At 45.0% G+C, this 19,966-nt stretch overlaps 1 protein-coding gene across 3 annotated transcripts in view; it reads right to left on the reverse strand.

The window, feature by feature from the left end:
• Nucleotides 1-11,330, reverse strand: part of CENPS (centromere protein S) — a 16,335-nt gene extending 5,005 nt beyond the window's left edge. Inside the window, exons 1-5 of one of the 3 annotated variants that reach the window (XM_070245722.1) lie at nucleotides 11,142-11,311; nucleotides 8,177-8,300; nucleotides 7,472-7,505; nucleotides 3,656-3,722; nucleotides 1,505-1,679 (exon numbers count right to left, since the gene is read on the reverse strand). In XM_070245722.1, the coding sequence (XP_070101823.1) occupies nucleotides 1,539-1,679; nucleotides 3,656-3,722; nucleotides 7,472-7,505; nucleotides 8,177-8,300; nucleotides 11,142-11,192 (417 nt within the window). In that variant the 5' untranslated portion in view covers nucleotides 11,193-11,311 and the 3' untranslated portion in view covers nucleotides 1,505-1,538. Of the gene's footprint in view, nucleotides 1-1,504; nucleotides 1,680-3,655; nucleotides 3,723-7,471; nucleotides 7,506-8,176; nucleotides 8,301-11,141 lie in introns of all 3 variants that reach the window. The other 2 variants (XM_070245728.1, XM_070245716.1) reach the window with 2 other exon arrangements.
• Nucleotides 11,331-19,966: the final 8,636 nt, after the last annotated feature.

A 19,966-nucleotide genomic window follows, 5' to 3' on the forward strand; every position in this document is an offset into this window, starting at 1 on the left:
TCCTTGACCAGGAGTTTAAAGGGAGCTTATCCAAAAATGAAACTGCTAACATATGGATCTCTGACTGGAACGACTATAAGGATGGAAGGCTTTATGATTCCCATTTCTTTCACTGATATAACACACAGATGTTTTATTATCTGAGATCAAATGATTAGTTAATTGTAGCACCTGAAAATTATGAAGTTTGGATTCAATGCTTTACTGTGACTATGACTTATCCTCTCCCTTTGAGAGTTAGACTTAGGGGTATCTTTTGTGAATCATATTTCGGCATGAATGATATAAGTTCTATCCAACTACATGCCTTTTTCTCTCTCGCTCCCTCTACAGTCAGTACCCAGAATGTGAATCTCTACTGGTCAACAGATCCCGGGCACTTGGTTAACCTCTTCAAGCTTTGGTTTGCACATGAGTAAAATGGAGATAATCAGATCTATCCTGATAAAGTTGTGAAGATCCAACGAGGTACTAAATGGAGCACCCAGAGCAGTGTCTGGCACACAGAAAGGGCTGTGAGGATGCCCATCCCTTTTCTTATCCCTATTGCTCCATTAGGCAAAAGGCAAGCTCTGGACCTCTAAGAAATGCCAAAGAGAAGACAGCAGAACTGGGGCTCTCGGAAGCCTCATCTCTCACAAACTGCAACAGAGGAGACACACTGAAATGTTTTGGAGTAGTCCAGGTTTTCCTCTCAAGCAAAACTTCTGTCCAGTAGAACCACAGTTTAATTACAAAATAGCCAGAGAAAAGTCACATAAACTGTGTTTCTGGAGAAAAATTACCTTTAAAAAGTAAAAAGGATCTTTTCCAAACAGCTACCTTTTTACTTTGTGATCACAAGAGACATGGGTTTAAAAACAACATTGGTAATCAAAAGAACTAAATAAATATAGCTTTATTCATTTTTTAGGGACTGTCAGCCTGAAAAATTCTGTAAAAGAATAAGAAATAACTATAATTTTTACTTGAAAAAGTCAACCATATTTAATTGCTGACACAATTTCATTAATTGCAATAGATATAACTTCCCGTATATACCAAACACACGCCTCTTTTATGTACGTAAGACATGGGAGTATTTTGCTTAAGAGTTTCCAGTTCTCCTTTTTTTTTTTTGAGGAAGATTAGCCCTGAGCTAACATCTGCTGCCAATCCTCCTCTTTTTGCTGAGGAAGACTGGCCCTGAGTAAACATCCGTGCCCATCTTCTTTATAGATGCTTTATATGTGGGACACCTGCCACAGCATGGCGTGCCAAGCGGTGCCATGTCCGCACCGGGGATCCAAACCAGTAAACCCTGGGCTGCCAAAGCGGAACGTGCACACTTAACTGCTGCACCACCAGGCCAGCCCCTCTAGTTGTCTTTTAAACTAGCTTTTGCAGTCAATGACTTGGAGAATACAGCACAAAATGCCTCTTAGCCCTTTTTTTTTTTTTTTTAAATCTCCACTCAACTCTTTAAAATTCCCTTTGTGGCAATACACATTTTTGGTGGCTCTACCTGCTTAAGGCTGCTTTTTTCCAGTGGTGACAGTTTAATTCTCACTTTCCACTACTCCAGCCTCTGCTTGCTCTGTTGAATTTTTATTTTCATCCTCTGACTTCTTTTTCTTCTTTGCTTTTCGTTCTAGGTTAAACTGAGCAATCTCTTCATTTTTCTCTGTGATATATTTTAGCTACAAAAAAAATTTAAAGAATTATATTTTTATCTGGTTGTAAAGCCATTTTATAAGCCTAAGGGGGGGAAAAATATATACCTGCTCCCAACAACTCCTGCCCAGAGAATTTGGGTGGAAAAGCCTGGGTTATATTCCTTAGACTTAAATAGAGCTTCACAATTTTTTCTGGAAGAAGGAATCAACTGCAAAAATCAACTTACTACTACTCACATATCCTACCAAATAGGTAAGAATTCCTTGAGGAAGCAAAAGAATTAAAACCTGGAGCTTGCTGAAGGCATGCCAATTACAAATACACTGTACAAAGCACAAATATAGTCAACATCTCCCCAAATCTATCCAACTAAAACTACTGAGCAACTACTGTGTGCCAGATATTAGGGATACAAGGTAAACAGGACAAGGTCCCTGTCCTCAGGGAGGATTTAGTCAAATGCATAAATTTAGCTGCAACTCTTCAGTAATAAGCTTCTGTCAGATGAAAGAAATTAAGAGTCCAAAATAAAAACAATATTCTGAAATAAACAAATATGCAATAGGCAGATAACTTCCCAATTTATATTCTAAGATGTGCTGCATTGACCATTCCTTTGCAAAAGATAGAAACTGCTCACTGAAGCAGACCGAGTAACAGTTATGACACTGCACAGAATTGATGGAGAGAGAGATGTCTTTCTACTGGTACACAGCACCGCCAGGCACCGTGGCTGTTTTACTTAGGAATCATATCATCCTTAACCTTGACCCAAACTTTGGAGAAGGGATATTAGAATAGCAGAAGTAGAAAAGAGACCCAGTGGAAATAGCGTTGTTAGATGGCTAAAGTTTAGATGGCTAAGGGTTAGATGGCTAATGTTCAGCTATCAACCAGAGAGCTTCGTATTTAACTTTGGAAAGTTCCTGAATTCCAGGTGCCTGCCCTATAAAATGGGGCTGATGAGTTGTGTTATTGAAAACTCTTGGGGCCGGCCCCCTGGTCAAGTGGTTAAGTTCACGCGCTCCTCTGCAGTAGCCCAGGGTTTCGCTGGTTCGGATCCTGGGCGCGGACATGGTACCGCTCATCAGGCCACACTGAGGCGGCATCCCACGTGCCACAACTAGAAGGACCCACAACTAAAATATACAACTATGTACTGGGGGGATTTGGGGAAAAAGAGAAGAAAACAAAAAAAACAACCCTCACAGGGTGGTTATGAGGTTCAAATAATGTATGTAAAATAATACCTATAAAAGCCCCTTGGAAACTGTCAATTGCTATACAAATTCATTCATTCAACAGCTGTTTACTGAATGCCTACCGTGTACCAGGCCCTCTTCTAGGCATGGCAGATGGAGCAGGGAAGAAAGAGACAAACATCCCTGCCCTTGGGGAGCTCACATTATGGGGAGGAATGCACATTATGGGGAGGAACATAAAGTATTTTAACTGCTAGGATTAGACTAAGTCAGGAAACCTCAAAGGTGTCCCAGACCTGCCATCATGCACAGTCACTAGCCTGGGATGACCACAACATCACCTGTAAAATGAGGGCTTGGTCAAGACGACTTCTAGACTTCTTTGAAAAGAGAGAAAATGTGCTCAATGTCCTGCACACCCCAGCTGTACAGATACTCCTTCCATACCCGGCCCGTCAGAATCGGGGGCACCATAATGAAACTATCCCCATACACTAGCCTGTGACCTGTCTCTGACATCATGCTGTAAATGAAACATGGGGCCAAAGTTTTGAGATATTACAAAAAAGGCAAATTATGAAATCCAGAGAGTGCTTATTAGAAATCTTCAAATTGGCTTAGCAAGATCCATCATAATGAAAGAAAGACCATAAATTACAGGCAGGTCTGAATGGTTCAACCATCTCTCGTTTTTAATGCAAGGTGCCCTGGGGAATCACTTCATGGCTGCAAGTGATTAATTGGGAATAATGTATTCTGATGGGAAAGGGGAGTGAGGAAAGAAATTCATCTCTCACCAATGAATTACTCCTCCTGGCTAAGAGCTTCACATCTTCAGTGTTAATTGTACTTCTTTTCGCATGTCTGTAGAAAGGGCAGAAACAAGTCACCAAAATGTTTGGTATTAGTTAAAGTTTTGATGAAACACAGAAGTTCATGGTCAGACTTCAAACTAGCAAGGATCTCTAAGTAGCCTATCTTTTTGGATTAAGGTCATTAAGCAACAGTGACACAAAAACGAGTGAAGTGACTAGCCAAGATACTAATTAAATAAAGAGACTGAGAGGAAGCAGAAGCCCATCCATCCACCTCCACCTGAGGGCCAAGGTTGCCTGAAGAATGTGAGCATGGAAAGGAGTCTGGGGGGTTACACCCTTCCAAAAGTGACTTCCTCGGTCACAACAGTCACAGTGAACACCCAGAAAAAGCAAGAAGCAGGTCAGTGTCACCTTTAGTGAAACAGAAAATGGCACAGTCTCACAGTACAAAGACAGCCTCTGCTTAAACAGACGCAGAACAGAAAACAGGGAATTTCCACGGAGCCATGGCTCCGCTTATACCAAGATCCTCCATCTCTCTCCAAGGGCTGAATTACAGGAAAAGCTCAGGCAGATGTCTCCTAATACCCCTTTCCCACCAAGGAGGCAACGCATTCCCTCAACAGCAGCTCAGGCAGAACAAAGAACATGCTTTAAACTGGAGTCTCTTTCTTGCTTACAGCTTGGACTCAAATTCTCATCCCAGTTTTCTTATCTTTGCTTTGAAGGTAATTTGAGATAATACACTCTACTCAATAATTTATTACTCTAATTACACCTTTCATGCCATTTCTAACTTCCTCCAAAAATAAGTAGGAACTTTATAAGTAGGAATCTTGTATCCTTAATAACCAGCAAAGTGGGCTGAATATACAAAGTCCTCACTGAGTATCTGTTGAGTTAAAGATAAAATCACACAGAAATTATACTCCGTAATTTGGTCAAATTAACCTTCCCATCCTGTTAAACGGGCAGATATCACTTGTCATCTCCTCATGATTGACAATATCCGCCTGTCCTCAGATAAGATCCATTTCAGGAGATAACTTCTAATTAGCCACCTGCAAGGACCAGGATAGGGGAGAGGAGAAAAGAAGTCATAGAGAAGGTGATATAATAGCATCCACAAATGTCCCGAGTGGAGGACGTTAAGTGCCATGGACACAGTGTGGCCCTCATCTCAACCACACCATCAGGCTGCTCTGTCGAGATTTACATTCTTCGTAAAGTGCCATCAAGGGACGCAGCATACCAAACTATTTACAGAGTCAGGTTAGCTTATCTGTTCACAAGGAAATGTTTAGGAAACAACTAAGTCAATCTTCTCTACCACTCAGCTCATCACCTGCTATCTCTGCACCACATTCGAATGTTAACACTTTCCTAGATGGAGGGGCAGGTGTAACCTGTGCCAGCCACTGGACACCAGAGACGTCCTAAATCAAACCTCTGACTCCAGAAACTTACTCTAGGGAAAACAACACAGCAATTTTTCATATAACACTTTTAACTACACAGGTTTTAAACACTATTCCCAAAATGTTCCTAGAATTTATTTACTGTAGAATATCTATCTTCTTCAAAATGTTTCATCTTTACAATATCAACAAGAAGTATAATTCTAGAGATTTCAAAGCTAAATAAAGGAAATTCACAACTTAAATCAGGAGATGAATTCCCAAAATTTATAGGTGAACTGATTATTTAGAATTTAAATGCATTTTCTCATAGAAACAATGTTACGAATACTAGTTAGGTTCCCAGCCAGCCTACAAAGACAATTTAATATATAGTTGACCTGAAACAGTACATATTCCAGACTTCTCATAGTACTCATAGTTCTAGGAGTACAGACTGGGTGACAGGGAAAACTCAAAGCCCAGGATAAACAAAGTTGGCCTTCTAGGAATATCAATCTTACTCAGTGCCAAACTTTAAAACAGGATTTTGTGGGGCCAGCCCCGTGGCTGAGTGATTAAGTTGGCACATTCTGCTTCAGTGGCGCAGGGATTCACCAGTTCGGATCCTGGGCACGGATCTAGCACCTCTCATCAAGCCACGCTGAGGCAGCATCCCACATAGCAGAGCCAGAAGGACCTACAACTAGAATATACAACGACGTACTGGGGGGCTTTGGGGAGAAGAAGAAAAAACCAAACAAAACAGGATTTCCTATATAAGAGAAAACTGGGATACCACTTGGACACTGCAGAAGATGAGGCATCTCTTACTATTAGCAAAGCCTCTGCCTGACGGTCTCACTTGGACAACAGCAGCCGACAGCCTTTACACAGACAGCTTTACTCAACAGCTGATGTCCTTCTTATGAAGCTTACAGTCCAAGTGGCACACACATACCACCTCCCCCTCAGTACCCAAAAGGAACTCAACCTCTTAATGTAATTATAAAAAAAACAGAGTACCTGAAAGCTCAACATATTACAATGCTAAATATTTCTAATTTCATTTTATTTCTAGTATTTTTACAGAAGGATTTAAAAATGTTCATTGTCTTTTCCCACAGCTAACACAGAAATGGCAAGAAAAGTCACAACTGGGGGCTTACTACTGGCATCTAGGGGGTAAAGGCCAGAGATGCCACTAAACATCCTACAAGGCACAGGACAGTCCCCACCACGACAAAGAATCATCTGGTCCCAATGTCAGTGGCGCTGAGGTGGAGAAACCCTGCTCTACGCTAATAAGTTTTATGTTCAAATCAAATAATCATTTGTTTATTTACATTTTTGCATCTCCCTTTGTAAGAAAAAGGGTTTGTATTTTCAAAAAAAAAGAAAAGAAATGGCAAGTAAAGGTGATAAATGTGTTTCACGGGAGACACGCAAGGGGGAGGGGATAGATAATGGGCCACACATAAGGGGCAACCACCTGAATTAACAATGAATAAACCATATGAGCAATCAGTGTCCCATAATATCATCTTATCCCTTTTGGCCAAGTTGAAGATGCTAAGCGGTTTTTAGGGACTCATATATACAGGAATAGGAAAGATTTAGAGCCTGCCCTCTGAGAACCTACTGCTTTAATTCATTCAAAATATCCACCGGAGAAACAAAGAGCTAATAGGAGCAAGGTGAAAAGTAAGAGGTGTGGGAGATGCTGGACCGAATCAGAAGTGGCAGCATTAGAAAGCTTTAGCCCTTTCAGGCCTCAGTCACTCAAAGTGCTTCATAAAAGCAATTTGTTGCAATTGTTTTCAATTACCTGAGGTACTAATTGAGGAGACAAGCATAAATCACCTGTAAAAGCTACAGCTTTAGCAGCTGAAAGCAAGTCACCCCCTTTTTAAGGAGCCTATGTCTCATTCGTAAGAAACACGGCAAATGCAAGCTGCTGGTGGCCGTGTGCCTGCTGTCATTGTCCCCACACCTGCGGGCAATCACCGGCAGGAGCACAGCGCGGCCCAGTTCAGGACACAGGGCCCGGAGCCCAGGCGCCGCATCCCCAGCATCACACCACCCTGCAGAGATGATCTTAAAAGCATGCACACCACGCACATTCTGAGGCCTGGAGCCGTTATTCATATCTTTTTAACCTGGAACTGAATAACTTTGGCTCTTCAACAAAAAATACTTGGAAAACATCAAAAAATGCCAAATCAAGTCTGAATGGATGTGATTAAAGCAGATGTCATATTCTTGCAGAATCATGATTAGAGACGCCTCCACAAAATACAAAAAAGAAAAAAATGAATAAAGCAGAAATACACCACCAGATGGAGAGTATCAATAGAATGTAAACAAACAGCATCAGATAATCAAGCTCTTTACCCACCTTGCAAACATTTCAAGGTCTTTGGCAAAATTTTCTGAAAGAGAAAAAGATGTGCTTTAGCTACGCTTATCTTATTTCAGAACGGAGAGAAGTGAAATCTCGATCTCTACAGCACGTACAGGGACTAATACAACAAACCCTTTTACAGGTGGGAGGAGGCACTTCCGGCAGCCCCATCACGGGACAGGAACCTTTCCATTTTATTCGCTCTGACTGCCTTCTCCTTCCCGGCACACTTGACCTGTTATTACAAGCCTTCTGGTAATTGTGACTACACCTTTCCTTCCTGGAAACTATCCCTTAACTTTAAATTTTGCTACAAGTTAGGACTTGCAAGGACATTAATTTCCTCTCAAGTCAAGCAAATACCAATGCCACAAGTTCAGCTGTCAAATAAACTATGGGTGATATAAAAATGTGATAAAGCAATGAAATAAAAAATTTAATATCTAATGTTCCAGGCAGTTTAAAACACGATAAAATAAGGTGCTAATGTCCCAGTGTTAGGGTAATAGAAAAAAAAAGTTCTTTCCATAAAATATCCAAATCAATCTTACAGCCAAGAAAATAACTGTTTCATGAATAGTGCCCGATGCTGTTCTCCGTCTGTTGGAAGGACAAGCCCAGCACACACCCACACATTCTCCTGGGCCAAATCAACCTTTGGGATTTCTATCCAAGTAGAGCAAGACCATGGCTTCATACCGCACTGTCGGAAAGTCACCTCCGAAATCGCTGCGATGGCCTGTTTGCTGAACTGTATCTCTTTGTCCAGTGCGACTTCCTCACAAAGACAACCGACAGTGTAGTGAACCGCTGCCTTCAGCCTCTGAAGCAAAAATCAAAATACTTCATGGATAAGGTTGCAAATAAGAGCTTTCACACCTGAGAAAATTAAGACCAAGGAGAGGGTCTGCTCAGCCTAATTCCTTGAGCACTTTCCACGATGGCTGAGTGACTTTTCAAGTGTACTAATAAATTAATGAGGCCCTCTGGAGTGTGACTTGTAGAAACATTACTTCCTAGCTAATGGTTATGATTTAGGTCAAGTAAAGATAAGGAATTACGATGGCAGGTCAGTGGGGAGAGAAGTTAGACTGGCACTTGCAAAGTATCTGGGTGACTTTACTCAGTTCTTTCACAGGTACGTGCCAAGGTCCTACAGAGTTAAGGCATACGCCAGGTGTCGGGGAAACGCCATGGAAAACCAGATGGGAATTCTGCCCCCAGATGAGCGTTAATCACATAAATGCAAAAGGATCCCATCCCTCTGCTCCAAGTCCCTGCCAGCCCCAGGCCTGCATGTGACAAAGGATGAACGATCAGGACAACACAGGGACAGGCTCCTTTCATGTGCCGCTTTGCTAGCCCACCTCAGCACGGACCCTCACCGCTCCTCAGCAACCCTTTTCAGATACAGGAAAACATATCTTTTCCCCATGCACAGGAGTAAAGAAGCAAAACCAAGGGGCCGGCCCAGTGGGCCAGTGGTTAAAGTTTCATGTGCTACGCTTCAGCAGTCTGGGTTCACAGGTTCAGATCCCGGGAACGGACCTACTCCACTCATCAGCCATGCTATGGAGGCATCCCACATACAAAATAGAGGATTGGCACAGGTGTTAGCTCAGGGCTAATCTTCCTCAGTCAAAAAAAAAGGGAGGGGGGAAGATTGGAAACGGATGTAAGCTCAGGGCGAATCTTCCTCACCAAAAGAAAACAAACAAACAAAAAACCCCAACAACCAAAAAAAAGAAGCAAAACCAGCTAAGCCAAGGTCTCGGTCCCAGGTCAACACGTTTGTTGAGCACCTGCGTGTGCTCCATCTCTGTGCTGGAGAGAGAACTGAACTGGACACAGTGACAGCTGAGCCCAAGATAGTACAAAGTCTACCAGCAAGTGTTCACAGTTGAGGCAAGATGAGGAGGAACTGCAAAAACACAAGCCCAGGACTCCAGGCAGAGGCCTGGCAGGTAAGCAAGGCACCTAACTTCCTTAGTTCCAGAAGTCACAAGACTGGGTAAGTTGAGGCATGTGGGAGGAGGAGACAAAGGGACCATCACCCTGAATAAAGAGGCTCCAAGGTCATCTTTTTTAGGTTCGTGTTGGGAGGAAGTAGGGGCGGGGTATAGGACAGGGACCCTTCTGAATATTCCAGGAAGGTTTTCTGTCCCTCCTCCTCCTGCGCGCCTCCTGGAGGCGGCTAAGTGCCTTCTTCAGGGCCACAGACATCACTGCACTCAGAAGCTAAGCCACTAGACTCTAAACCCCTCAAGAGCAGCACCCTGTCAGTGTTGTTCACTACTGTCCACCCCGTGCCAAGAACAGCTGGTTGGACGACCGGCAGGACCCTCAACCGGCTCACCACGGCACAAAGAGGGTCACATTTCTCAGCCCATCTTTGCAAAGTTATTCACTCGGAGAGCATTTATTGTCTACTGAGAGCCAGGCTCTGCGCCTAGGGGCTGGGAACACAGAAAGGAAAAGGACAGCCCTGCTTTCCAGGTGTTTGTCTCCACTACACGCTCGCCATGAACGGACTCTTCACCGCCGTCAGTGTCATGAAAGACAAAGAGCGGAGAACTGTTCCAAGGAGGGCCACAGAGACCAGTCATGTATCCTGGAGGAAGATAAAAGTCCACCGAAGAAACGTCTTTGGGACAACTGAGGAAATCTGAATGTGCACTGAACATTAGATAATAGGATTTTGTCAACATTAAACCTCCTGAGAGTGATCAACGAGATTATGTAGAACGCCCTTGTCGTTGGGAGATGCATACTAAAGTATTAAAATTTGAAAATAGTGTCACGACATCTGCAATTAATTCTCAAAAAATTCAGAGAAAAAGAATCAACAAAACGTTAACAATTAGTGAACGGAGGTGAAGGGCACACGGGTGTTGAGTGCACTATTCTTGTGACTTTTTCTGAAGGGCTGAACTCAAAATGGGGGGGCGGGTACACGGCTCCTGAAATTTAACACTTCGCAGGAAGGAAACTCCCACGTTAGTCTCCGGCTAATCCCGAGGCCGCCACCCTGGTCCCCGGGTTTCACCTCGTTACAGCGCCGTTATGCTCCCGACTCGGCCGCGCTGTGCTCCTTCCCGGGGCTGATTAAAGGAAGGACCGAATACCCGCGACTCCCTGGGTGACGGTTCTGATCACTCCGATTCTCCCCATGAGAAAACTGATCGACGCCCTCCGAAGGCTGGGCTCCGGCCCGCACAGCCGGCGGCGCCTCCAGGCTCCGGGGCCGGCCCTCAGCCGCAGGAGGGACAGCGCGCGGGTGACAGGGGCCAAGACTTCGTGCCAGCACCGTGCTGGGCGCCTCGCCCGGACTCTCCCTGGGCGCTCACATCCCACCCGCACAACCAGCCCGTCTGAGAGGGAGACTGTGGCGGTCACTGGGCCACAGGTCGGCCCCGCCGCCGCACTCGGGCACGGGCCGCGCTTCCCCGGACTCTTGCCCCGCTGCCGCCGCACTCCGACTCGCGCGCGTTACCGCGGAAACCGCCTCCCAGCAGCCCCCGGGGCAGCACAGCTGGCGCAGGCGCAGGAGGAGGCCGGGACCGGCCAGGGCGCGCCCTCCGCCCCCGGGGTGCGGGCACCGAAACGGGCTGAGACCTCGGGGCCTTTTTCTCTCCAGAAACTCGACGCCGTCCTCCCCCTGTACCTGCCGGTAAGAGAATCGCTGCTGCTCCTCGGCCCCGTCGTCCTCCTCCATCACAGCGAGCCGACCAGGCAGGCGCGCGGGGCCAGAGAGAGGCGGCAGCCGGGAAGGCCCAGTCGGATTTTCCCGCCGCGGCGGCGGGCGACGGGCCGCGCGGGGGGACAAAGCGCGAAGCTCCACGCTGCGTCGCGCGCGCGCCCCCTGGCGGCGGCTCTGGGAAGGGTCGTTCGCTGTCCGTCCGCTCCGGCCCCACTGCTTTACGGGGCGGGGCGCCTGGGCCCCGCCCAAGCCGAGCTCCCTGGGGACCCAGCCCCTGCTCGGCGCCCGGCGCAGCGGGGAACACCCCCTCTCGGAAAGAATGTGTGTGCAGGGGCCGCGTTGTTCGCAACACTCTTTATTGTTCATTCCGCATGGCTGTAACTTCAGCATGCCTTGCAAAATCCACGTGAGTTTTTATAACTGTCACCAACAATAGTGTGACAAAATCAGACCACAGATAAGTGATTGATGACTCTCCCACCCAGCACATAAGTCCCTCGCCTCATTGCCGTTGACAAAGGAGTGTAGTTCTGACACGAATGTTGCCTCATTTTCCTGTATGTTAAAAAGTAAAATGAAACAATGAAACGCAGCTTGGGATCTTCATGCTTGCGAACTTGCTCCCTGTTTGCCTGCTTCCCATCTTGGCTCTTGGAGCTCCACGCATACCTCGATGGTGCAAGCAACGGACGGCCCGGCTGAGCCAATTAATAGTGTTCAGGTACTGGGAGCGTGTTTCCTCCATGTTTTGTGCTATTCACAGTGTAAAGGCTCCAGAAAGCATACACGTTCAAGTTTAATCCGCATAATTAACATTTTCCCCAACGCTTCCTTGAGTGGACAGTCAGCAACAAATCAAACCCTGAGTTGTAGCGTTTGCCGATTTCCATGGTGTAAATACTCCCGTCGCTGCCGATTTCAGACTGCCAGTGTGAGGTCTGTGAACTCAGAATTGGGAATGACTGCTGCAATCGTACACCCTCCCTCCAGACACAGTAAACGGAAATAATGTCAAGAACATCCATAATAGAAAAATGTAAAATGTGGTAACATAATTAAGAAGTGATGAGTTTTTAATCTAAGTTCTTTAAGCCTAAGTTTATGTAATTTAATTTTTAATAATGGCTGTGTTTGTCTCTGGTTTTTAGTGTTCCTGAAAATCGAGAAATCAGCTCTCACTGTAGGGACTGGCTGAGCACACCCCTGGCCTGGCACATAGTAAACACTCAGGAAATCAGAGTTGACGGGATGCCCTGTATCGTAACTGGTTGTTAGGTGAAGACAAGTGTCCACCTCGCTTAACTGTGTTCCAGTGAGAGCCCCAATGCCTGGCACATGGTAGGTGCTCCCCAGGTGTTTGTGGAAGACCTGAATCTCAGTGAGTAGGCGACAAAGCAGAGGCTCCTTAATAAAAGGCTGGCTAGGCCCTCAGATGATCAGCAATGTGAGGGCCCCCAATTTTTTTTTTTTACTTTTTATAAGATTATGATAGTTCACAAGCTTGTGAAATTTCAGTTGTACACATTATTGTCAGTCGTGTTGTAGGCGCACCACTTCACCCTTTGTGCCCACCCCACACCCCCACTTTCCCCTGGTAACCACCAATCAGTTCTCTTTGTCTACATGTTTAACGTCCACATGTGAGTGGAGTCATACCAAGTTTGTCTTTCTCTATCTGGCTTATTTCACTTAACATAATACCCTCAAGGTCCAACCACGTTGTTGTGAATGGGATGATTTTATAATTTTATCCTTTTTTATGGCTGAGTAGTATTCCATTGTGTGTGTGTGTGTGTGTGTGTGTGTATGCTATATCTTCTTTATCCAGTCGTCGGTTGATGGCCACTTAGGTTGCTTCCACATCTTGGCTATTGGAAATAATGCTATAATGAACATAGGGGTGCATGTGACTTTTGGAATTGCTGATTTCAAGTTCTTTGGATAGATACCCAGTACTGGGATGGCTGGGTCATATGGTATTTCTATTTTTAATTTTTTGAGAAATCTCCATACTGTTTTCCGTAGTGGCTGCACCAGTTTGCATTCCCACCAGCAGTGTATGAGGGTTCCTTTTTCTCCACAACCTCTCCAACATTTGTCACTTTTTGTTTTGGTTATTTTTGCCATTCTAACAGGTGTAAGGTGATATCTTAGTGTAGTTTTGATTTGCATTTCCCTGATGATTAGTGATGATGAGCATCTTTTCATGTGTCTATTGGCCATCCATATATCTTCTTTGGAGAAATGTCTGTTCATGTCCCCTGCCCATTTTTTGATCGGGTTGTTTGATTTTTTGCTGTTGAGCTGTGTGAGTTCTTTATATATTATGGAGATTAACCCTTTGTCAGATAAATAACTTGTAAATATTTTTTCCCAATTAGTGGGTTGTTTTTTTGTTTCAATCCTGTTTTCCCTTGCCTTGAAGAAGCTCTTTAGTCTGATGAAGTCCCATTTGTTTATTTTTTCTATTGTTTCCCTTGTCTGAGAAGATGTGGTGTCCGAAAAGATCCTTTTGATACTGATGCCAAAGAGTGTACTGCCTATATTTTCTTCTAGAAGCCTTATGGTTTCAGGTCTAATCTTTAGGTCTTTGATCCATTTTGAGTTTATTTTTGTGAATGGTGAAAAAGAATGGTCAATTTTCATTCTTTTACATGTGGCTGTCCAGTTTTCCCAGCACTGTATGTTGAAGAGACTTTCTTTTCTCCATTGTAGGCCCTCGGCTCCTTTGTCAAAGATTAGCTGTCCACAGGTGTGTGGTTTTATTTCTGGGCTTTCAATTCTGTTCCATTGATCTGTGCACCTGTTTTTGTACCAATACCATGCAGTTTTAATTACTGTAGCTTTGTAGTATGTTTTGAAGTCAGGGATTGTGATGCCTCCAGCTTTGTTCTTTTTTCTCAGGATTGCTTTAGCAATTCGGGGTCTTTTGTTGCCCCATATGAATTTTAGGATTCTTTGTTCTATTTCTGTAAAGAATGTCATTGGGATCTGATTGCGATAGTGTTGAATCTGTAGATTGCTTTAGGTAGTATGGATATTTTAACTATGTTTATCCTTCCAATCCACGTGCATGGAATGTCTTTCCATCTCTTTATGTCGTTATCAATTTCTTTCAGAAAAGTCTTGTAGTTTTCGTTGTATAGGTCTTTCACTTCCTTAGTTAAATTTACGCCAAAGTATTTTATTCTCTGTTGCGATTGTGAATGGGATTGTGTTCTTGAGTTCTTTTTCTGTTAGTTCGTTGTTAGAGTATAGAAATGCTACTGATTTATATATGTTGATTTTATACCCTGCAACTTTGCTGTAGCTGTTGATGATGTCTAATAGTTTTCCAATGGAATCTTTGGGGTTATCTATATATAAGATCATGTCGTCTGCAAACAGTGAGAGTTTCGCTTCTTCATTGCCTATTTGGATTCCTTGTATTTCTTTTTCCTGCTGAATTGCTCTGGCCAAAACCTCCAGGACTATGTTGAATAAGAGTGGTGAGAGTGGAAACCCTTGTCTTGTTCCTGTTCTCAGAGGAATGGCTTTCGGTTTTTGCCCATTGAGTATGATGTTCGGTGTGGGTTTGTCATATATGGCCCTTATTATGTTGAGGTACTTTCCTTCTATACCCATTTTATTGAGGGTTTTTATCATAAATGGATGTTGGATCTTGTCGAATGCTTTCTCTGCCTCTATTGAGATGATCATGTGGTTTTTGTTTCTCATTTTGTTAATGTGGTGTATCACGTTGATTGACTTGCGGATGTTGAACCATCCCTGTGTCCCTGGTATAAATCCCACTTGATCATGGTGTATAATCTTTTTGATGTATTGCTGTGTTCAGTTTGCCAAAATTTTGTTGAGGATTTTTGCATCTATGTTCATCAGTGATATCGGCCTGTAGCTCTCCTTCTTTGTGTTGTCCTTGTCAGGTTTGGGGATCAGGGTGATGTTGGCTTCATAGAATGTGTTAGGGAGTGCTCCATCTTCCTCAATTTTCTGGAACAGTTTGAGAAGGATAGGTATTAAATCTTCTTTGAATGTTTGGTAGAATTCTCCAGAGAAGCCGTCTGGTCCTGGACTTTTATTTTGGTGAAGTTTTTGATTACTGTTTCAATTTCTTTACTTGTGATTGGTCTGTTCAGATTCTCTGTTTCTTCCTGCTTCAGTTTTGGGAGCTTGTAAGAGTCTAGGAATGTATGCCTTCCTTCTAGGTTGTCCAGTTTGTTGGCATATAGTTTTTCATAGTATTCTCTTATGATCCTTTACATTTCTGTGGTATCCGTTGTGATCTGCCTTTCTTGACAAATGTGAAACTACTGAAGAAAAGAAGGATGTTCAGTGTTTACGTTTATTTGTGCTTAATGCGAGGAATATTCAGGCAACCTGTCCTCTCACTGCTTCTGTGGAAAGAGTGAGAAATTGCCGATAAAGAATCACACAAGGATTTCCTTTTGCCTCCTCACCTGGCAGCTGCCCCACATCTCAGCTGAATCCTACAAGAGGAGGCAGAGATTCAACATATAAAGTTATTAGGGATTGATTATTTGCATAACCCAAGGATTGTGTTCTTCAAAATAACCTACAGAGGGTTCTTAGGAACAGTAAGCTCTGACACATTTAAATTGCCAGTTTATAGGATGAGGTCCTCTGTGACATTAAATGAAAGAAAACAACTTGCAGACCAGTATGTACAGAATAATCTTATTTTTGTTTTTTAAAAAAGAGCTCTTGCATCTACTTGGGGGGGTGGGATATTGAAAGAAAGAGAAAAAGAGCTGGAAGGACACATGACAAATACAGTTGACTTCTGAGCAGTGGGTTGAAGAGAAGGCAGATGAGGCACTCACATTTTTCACTTTATGTATTTCTGTATTCTGTGTTTTTTAACAAGCATGTAATTCTTTTATAATTAAAGGTAAACACGTAAGCTGCTCCTCATCTTCCTCTTCCACGAGGTCTCCTCAAGCCCCACAAGCGTGCACAGGGCTGAGACATGGAGATCCTTTTTTTGAGGAATCAGCTTTCTGATCGATTTCCACTGCATCTGGGATGACAGGCATCTCTGGCCTCTTCTCCCCCTGCTCCCTGGGGGCATCCCAGGCTGCTGGGATGGTCCTCCATGCCGGGCAGGGCAGGCCTCTAATGGGGTTTCCCTGATCAGCAGCCTCTGCCTTAGCAGTCCAAGTTCTGCCTGCCAGCCTGCTCCCTAACCGCTGCAGCTCTCTGGTCCCCAGCAGCAAGCAGGGCAGGTGGTCCCAGGCCACAGAGGAAAGAAGGCGATGGGGTGGTAAGCTCCTGCCCTAGGGCCAGACCTTAGATTCAGAGCCCAGGCCCTCTCAGCAGCTTTGTGACCCTGAGTGAGTCACAGAACCTCTCCAAGCCTCAGTTCCCTCACTTATAAGGTGGGGATCATGGTACCAACCTCACAGACTAGTGAGGTTTGGATTGTCTCACATAAGGGCTCCAGAAGTAGTAGGGGTTATTTCCCAGGCAGTTTCTACGCTTTGTTCCTTGCGTGTTGTCTCACTTTAAAGCAGTTGCTCCCCAGAACGTTATTCTGGCGACCCTTGTGGAATACCCAGGCGCTCTAGAGTCTGAAGAGAAAGGTCCGGGGCTGAGGTGTTACATTACAGAAAACAGGTATGTTTGGTGGAAACTGCTTTTACTCATGGAGAGCTAGCCCTGGAAACTGGCCACTAGATGTCAGCTTTGCGCCACGGCGTGAACAGGCCCGTCCTGCTGCCAGGCATCGTCGTCAACACAGTGCTGGCTCGCTCCTGGCCGTGTTCTAGGTGCCCATCTTATATCTCGGCTGCCCTCAGAGGTAGGTAATACTATCCCCACTTTACACGTGAGGGAGCAGGGTCGCCCGAGGTTAAACTGCTAGGAAGTGCTAGAGCCCGGATTTGATTACGAGCAGCCTGGCTTCTGAGTCCATGCTCTCAGCCTCCACTCTCATCCCACCCCCCTCACCATTCATAAGACAAGGACACCTGCCGGTTTCCTGAATCCTTTTCAGCTGCTTTAAATAGGGTGCCATAAATATTTAGTTCAATAGCAGTAATTTATTTTCCCTAAAATTGCACTGTAAAATGCTGATTCAAAAATCCATCTCCATTAGCTATTATTATATGTATTCTATAAGCTCATGAGGTCAGAACTTTCCACTGCTCTCACCACTGACAAATGGTACCCGGCACAGTGCTTGGCACATAGTAGGTATACAATAAATATGCCAATGACTGAATGAGTGAGTAAATTAAATGTACACATTGAATGGTAAGATAGTCTAATGATGAAGCGCATGGACCTGGCACCAGCTTGCCAGGGTTCAGATTCCAGTTCTTCTTCAGAAGCTGTGTGACCTTGGACAAGTTATTTAACATCCACGTGCTTCATCTGTAAATGGGGGATAACCACAGTACCTCCTTCAGAGGGTGTTGTGGTAAATGAGTTAACTGAGAACAGTGCCTGGCACGCACTCTGTTGACTGCTATTATATTCTTATGTATAACATTTATACCATATGAGACCCTCAGGAAGACCCCCAAATAGGGCCAGAGTTCCTGACTTCCCTGTGTAACAAATTGTCCTTTTCAAGGAAAGCATATGTGGCAGGTTATATTTTCCAAAAAACCCCAAAACCAGTATCTCCTGACCCACATGCTCCTCTAGAACCTTACCACTCCCCCCTCGAGAGGTAGTCTAATTCTCCCCCACTGGAATTTGGGGGCTTAGGATTCGCTTGTAGCTGATACAATGCAGCTGAAATAATGCTGTGTGACCTCCATGGCAAGGCCTTAAAGGGCAGTGTAGTGCCCGGTTTTTTAGCTGGAACAATCCTCTGTGGAGCCCCGAGCCTCCGTGTAAGAAGTTTGCCTAGCCTGAGGCCGCTGTGTGGGGAGGAAGCCTAAGGCCCTGTGGTGAGGCCACGTGCACCTCTTCCAGCTGAGGCCTCAGCTGAGGCCCCAGATGAATGAAGACAGACACTGTAAGGAATCCCAGCCATGGGGTCGCCCCCAGCTCCCGAGTTTCTTCCTCACTGAGGCCCCAGACATTGTGGAACGCGACGAGCTGTCCACCCTATGCCCTTCCAAATTCCTGACCCACAAAATGGGGAGAATAATAAATATGGTGATTATTTTATACCACCGAGTTTGGGGTATTTTGTTATACACCAATCAGTAGTAACTGGAACAGCCTATAAGATTGCTAGACAGGGGCCGGCCCGGTGGCGCAGCGGTTAAGTGCGCACGTTCTGCTTCAGCGGCCCGGGGTTCACCGGTTCGGATCCCAGGTACGGACATAGCACTGCTTGGCAAGCCATGCTGTGGTAGGTGTCCCACATATAAAGTAGAGGAAGATGGGCACGGATGTTAGCTCAGGGCCAGTCTTCCTCAGCAAAAAGAGGAGGATTGGTGGCAGATGTTAGCTCAGGGCTAATCTTCCTCAAAAAAAAAAAAATGATTGCTAGACAGTGAACATATATATATACACACTAAAATATATATATATATATATATATATATATATGCAGAAGTTCTCTCTACTACTCCTAAAAAGATGGGCTCCACACCTGCCTCAAAAAACATGTGACTCCTGCAAGTCCCCTGCCTGCAGCCTCAGCTGAGGAGCTCTGCTCCCTTATCTGATCCATATGTCTTTATAACTAACCACTTTGTGTCCCAAATAAAGCAGAGAGAAGTTGTGGCTGAAGTCACAATAGGTCTATAATTTCTGCCTTGGGAGGCCCTTTGCTGGAATAGCCACCAGATTGCCCCTGCGGCAGTTCCGCTGGACAGGAGCGACTTGGCTGGGAGCAGAACCCCTCTCTGTCCACCTCCATCCACTTCCAGAATCGTTCAACTACCTCGCCTTCAGCAGGAAGCGGGTAATAAATAATAAACCCTAAATAGTACTCGCTCTGTGGCAGGCACTAATTTAACCCTCAGATAACTCTGTGAGATGGGCGTTATCATCCCTTCCTCATAGATGAGAAGGTACACAGGTACAGAGGTGAAGTAACGTGTGAAGCAACAGTGAGTCAGTGGTGGAGCCAAGATTTGGGCCCAGGCTCCCAACCAGTCGGCTACGCAGCCTTTACTCCAGCTAACAGAGGGAGTCTTTGATATGCATCTCAAATAAGTCATGGAATGTAAAATTCAAAAGGCATGAACGCATATATAGTAAAAATAAGTCTCCCTTCAAGAACCTAGGTAAAAGACTGTTAATAGTCTTTTAGCAATAGAAGTGGCTTCCTTTTATTATGCCCATCAGATACCGTGCAGAGAGTACTTTATTTCATCTCATTTATCGTCATAGTAACCTAAGGAAGTAGTTATTAACTCCATTTTACACATGAAAAATGGGAGCTCAGAGGACTGAACTTGCTCAAGGTGACAATGCCAGTAGAGTTAGTGTGTGAACGCCGATTTCTTAACTCTAGAACCACCTGTGCTGATGCCCATTCCATCGCGCTCCAGCACCTCCCTCTGGTCGAATGGCCAGCAGCACAGCACCACCTGGGAGCCTAGAAACGCAGAATGCGGGCCCCACCCCGGACCTGCTGAATCAGAATCTGCCCTTTTATTCGAGATCCCCCAAGGGGAAGGGGGTTGTCCAGGTTGGGAAGCTTCACTGGCCTCCCGTTTGTCTTAGCGCAGCCACCTCCGGGCGGCACACCGAGCCCCGCAGGAACCTCGAGGCCTGGTGTGCAAAGTGCACTCATCGCGGGGTGCTGATTTAGTTTCTAACTCTCAGAAATAGCACTCCTTCAGGGACAGGCACAGCCTGAA

The sequence above is a fragment of the Equus caballus genome, chromosome 2 (assembly GCF_041296265.1).
Source record: "Equus caballus isolate H_3958 breed thoroughbred chromosome 2, TB-T2T, whole genome shotgun sequence".
Taxonomy (NCBI): domain Eukaryota; kingdom Metazoa; phylum Chordata; class Mammalia; order Perissodactyla; family Equidae; genus Equus; species Equus caballus.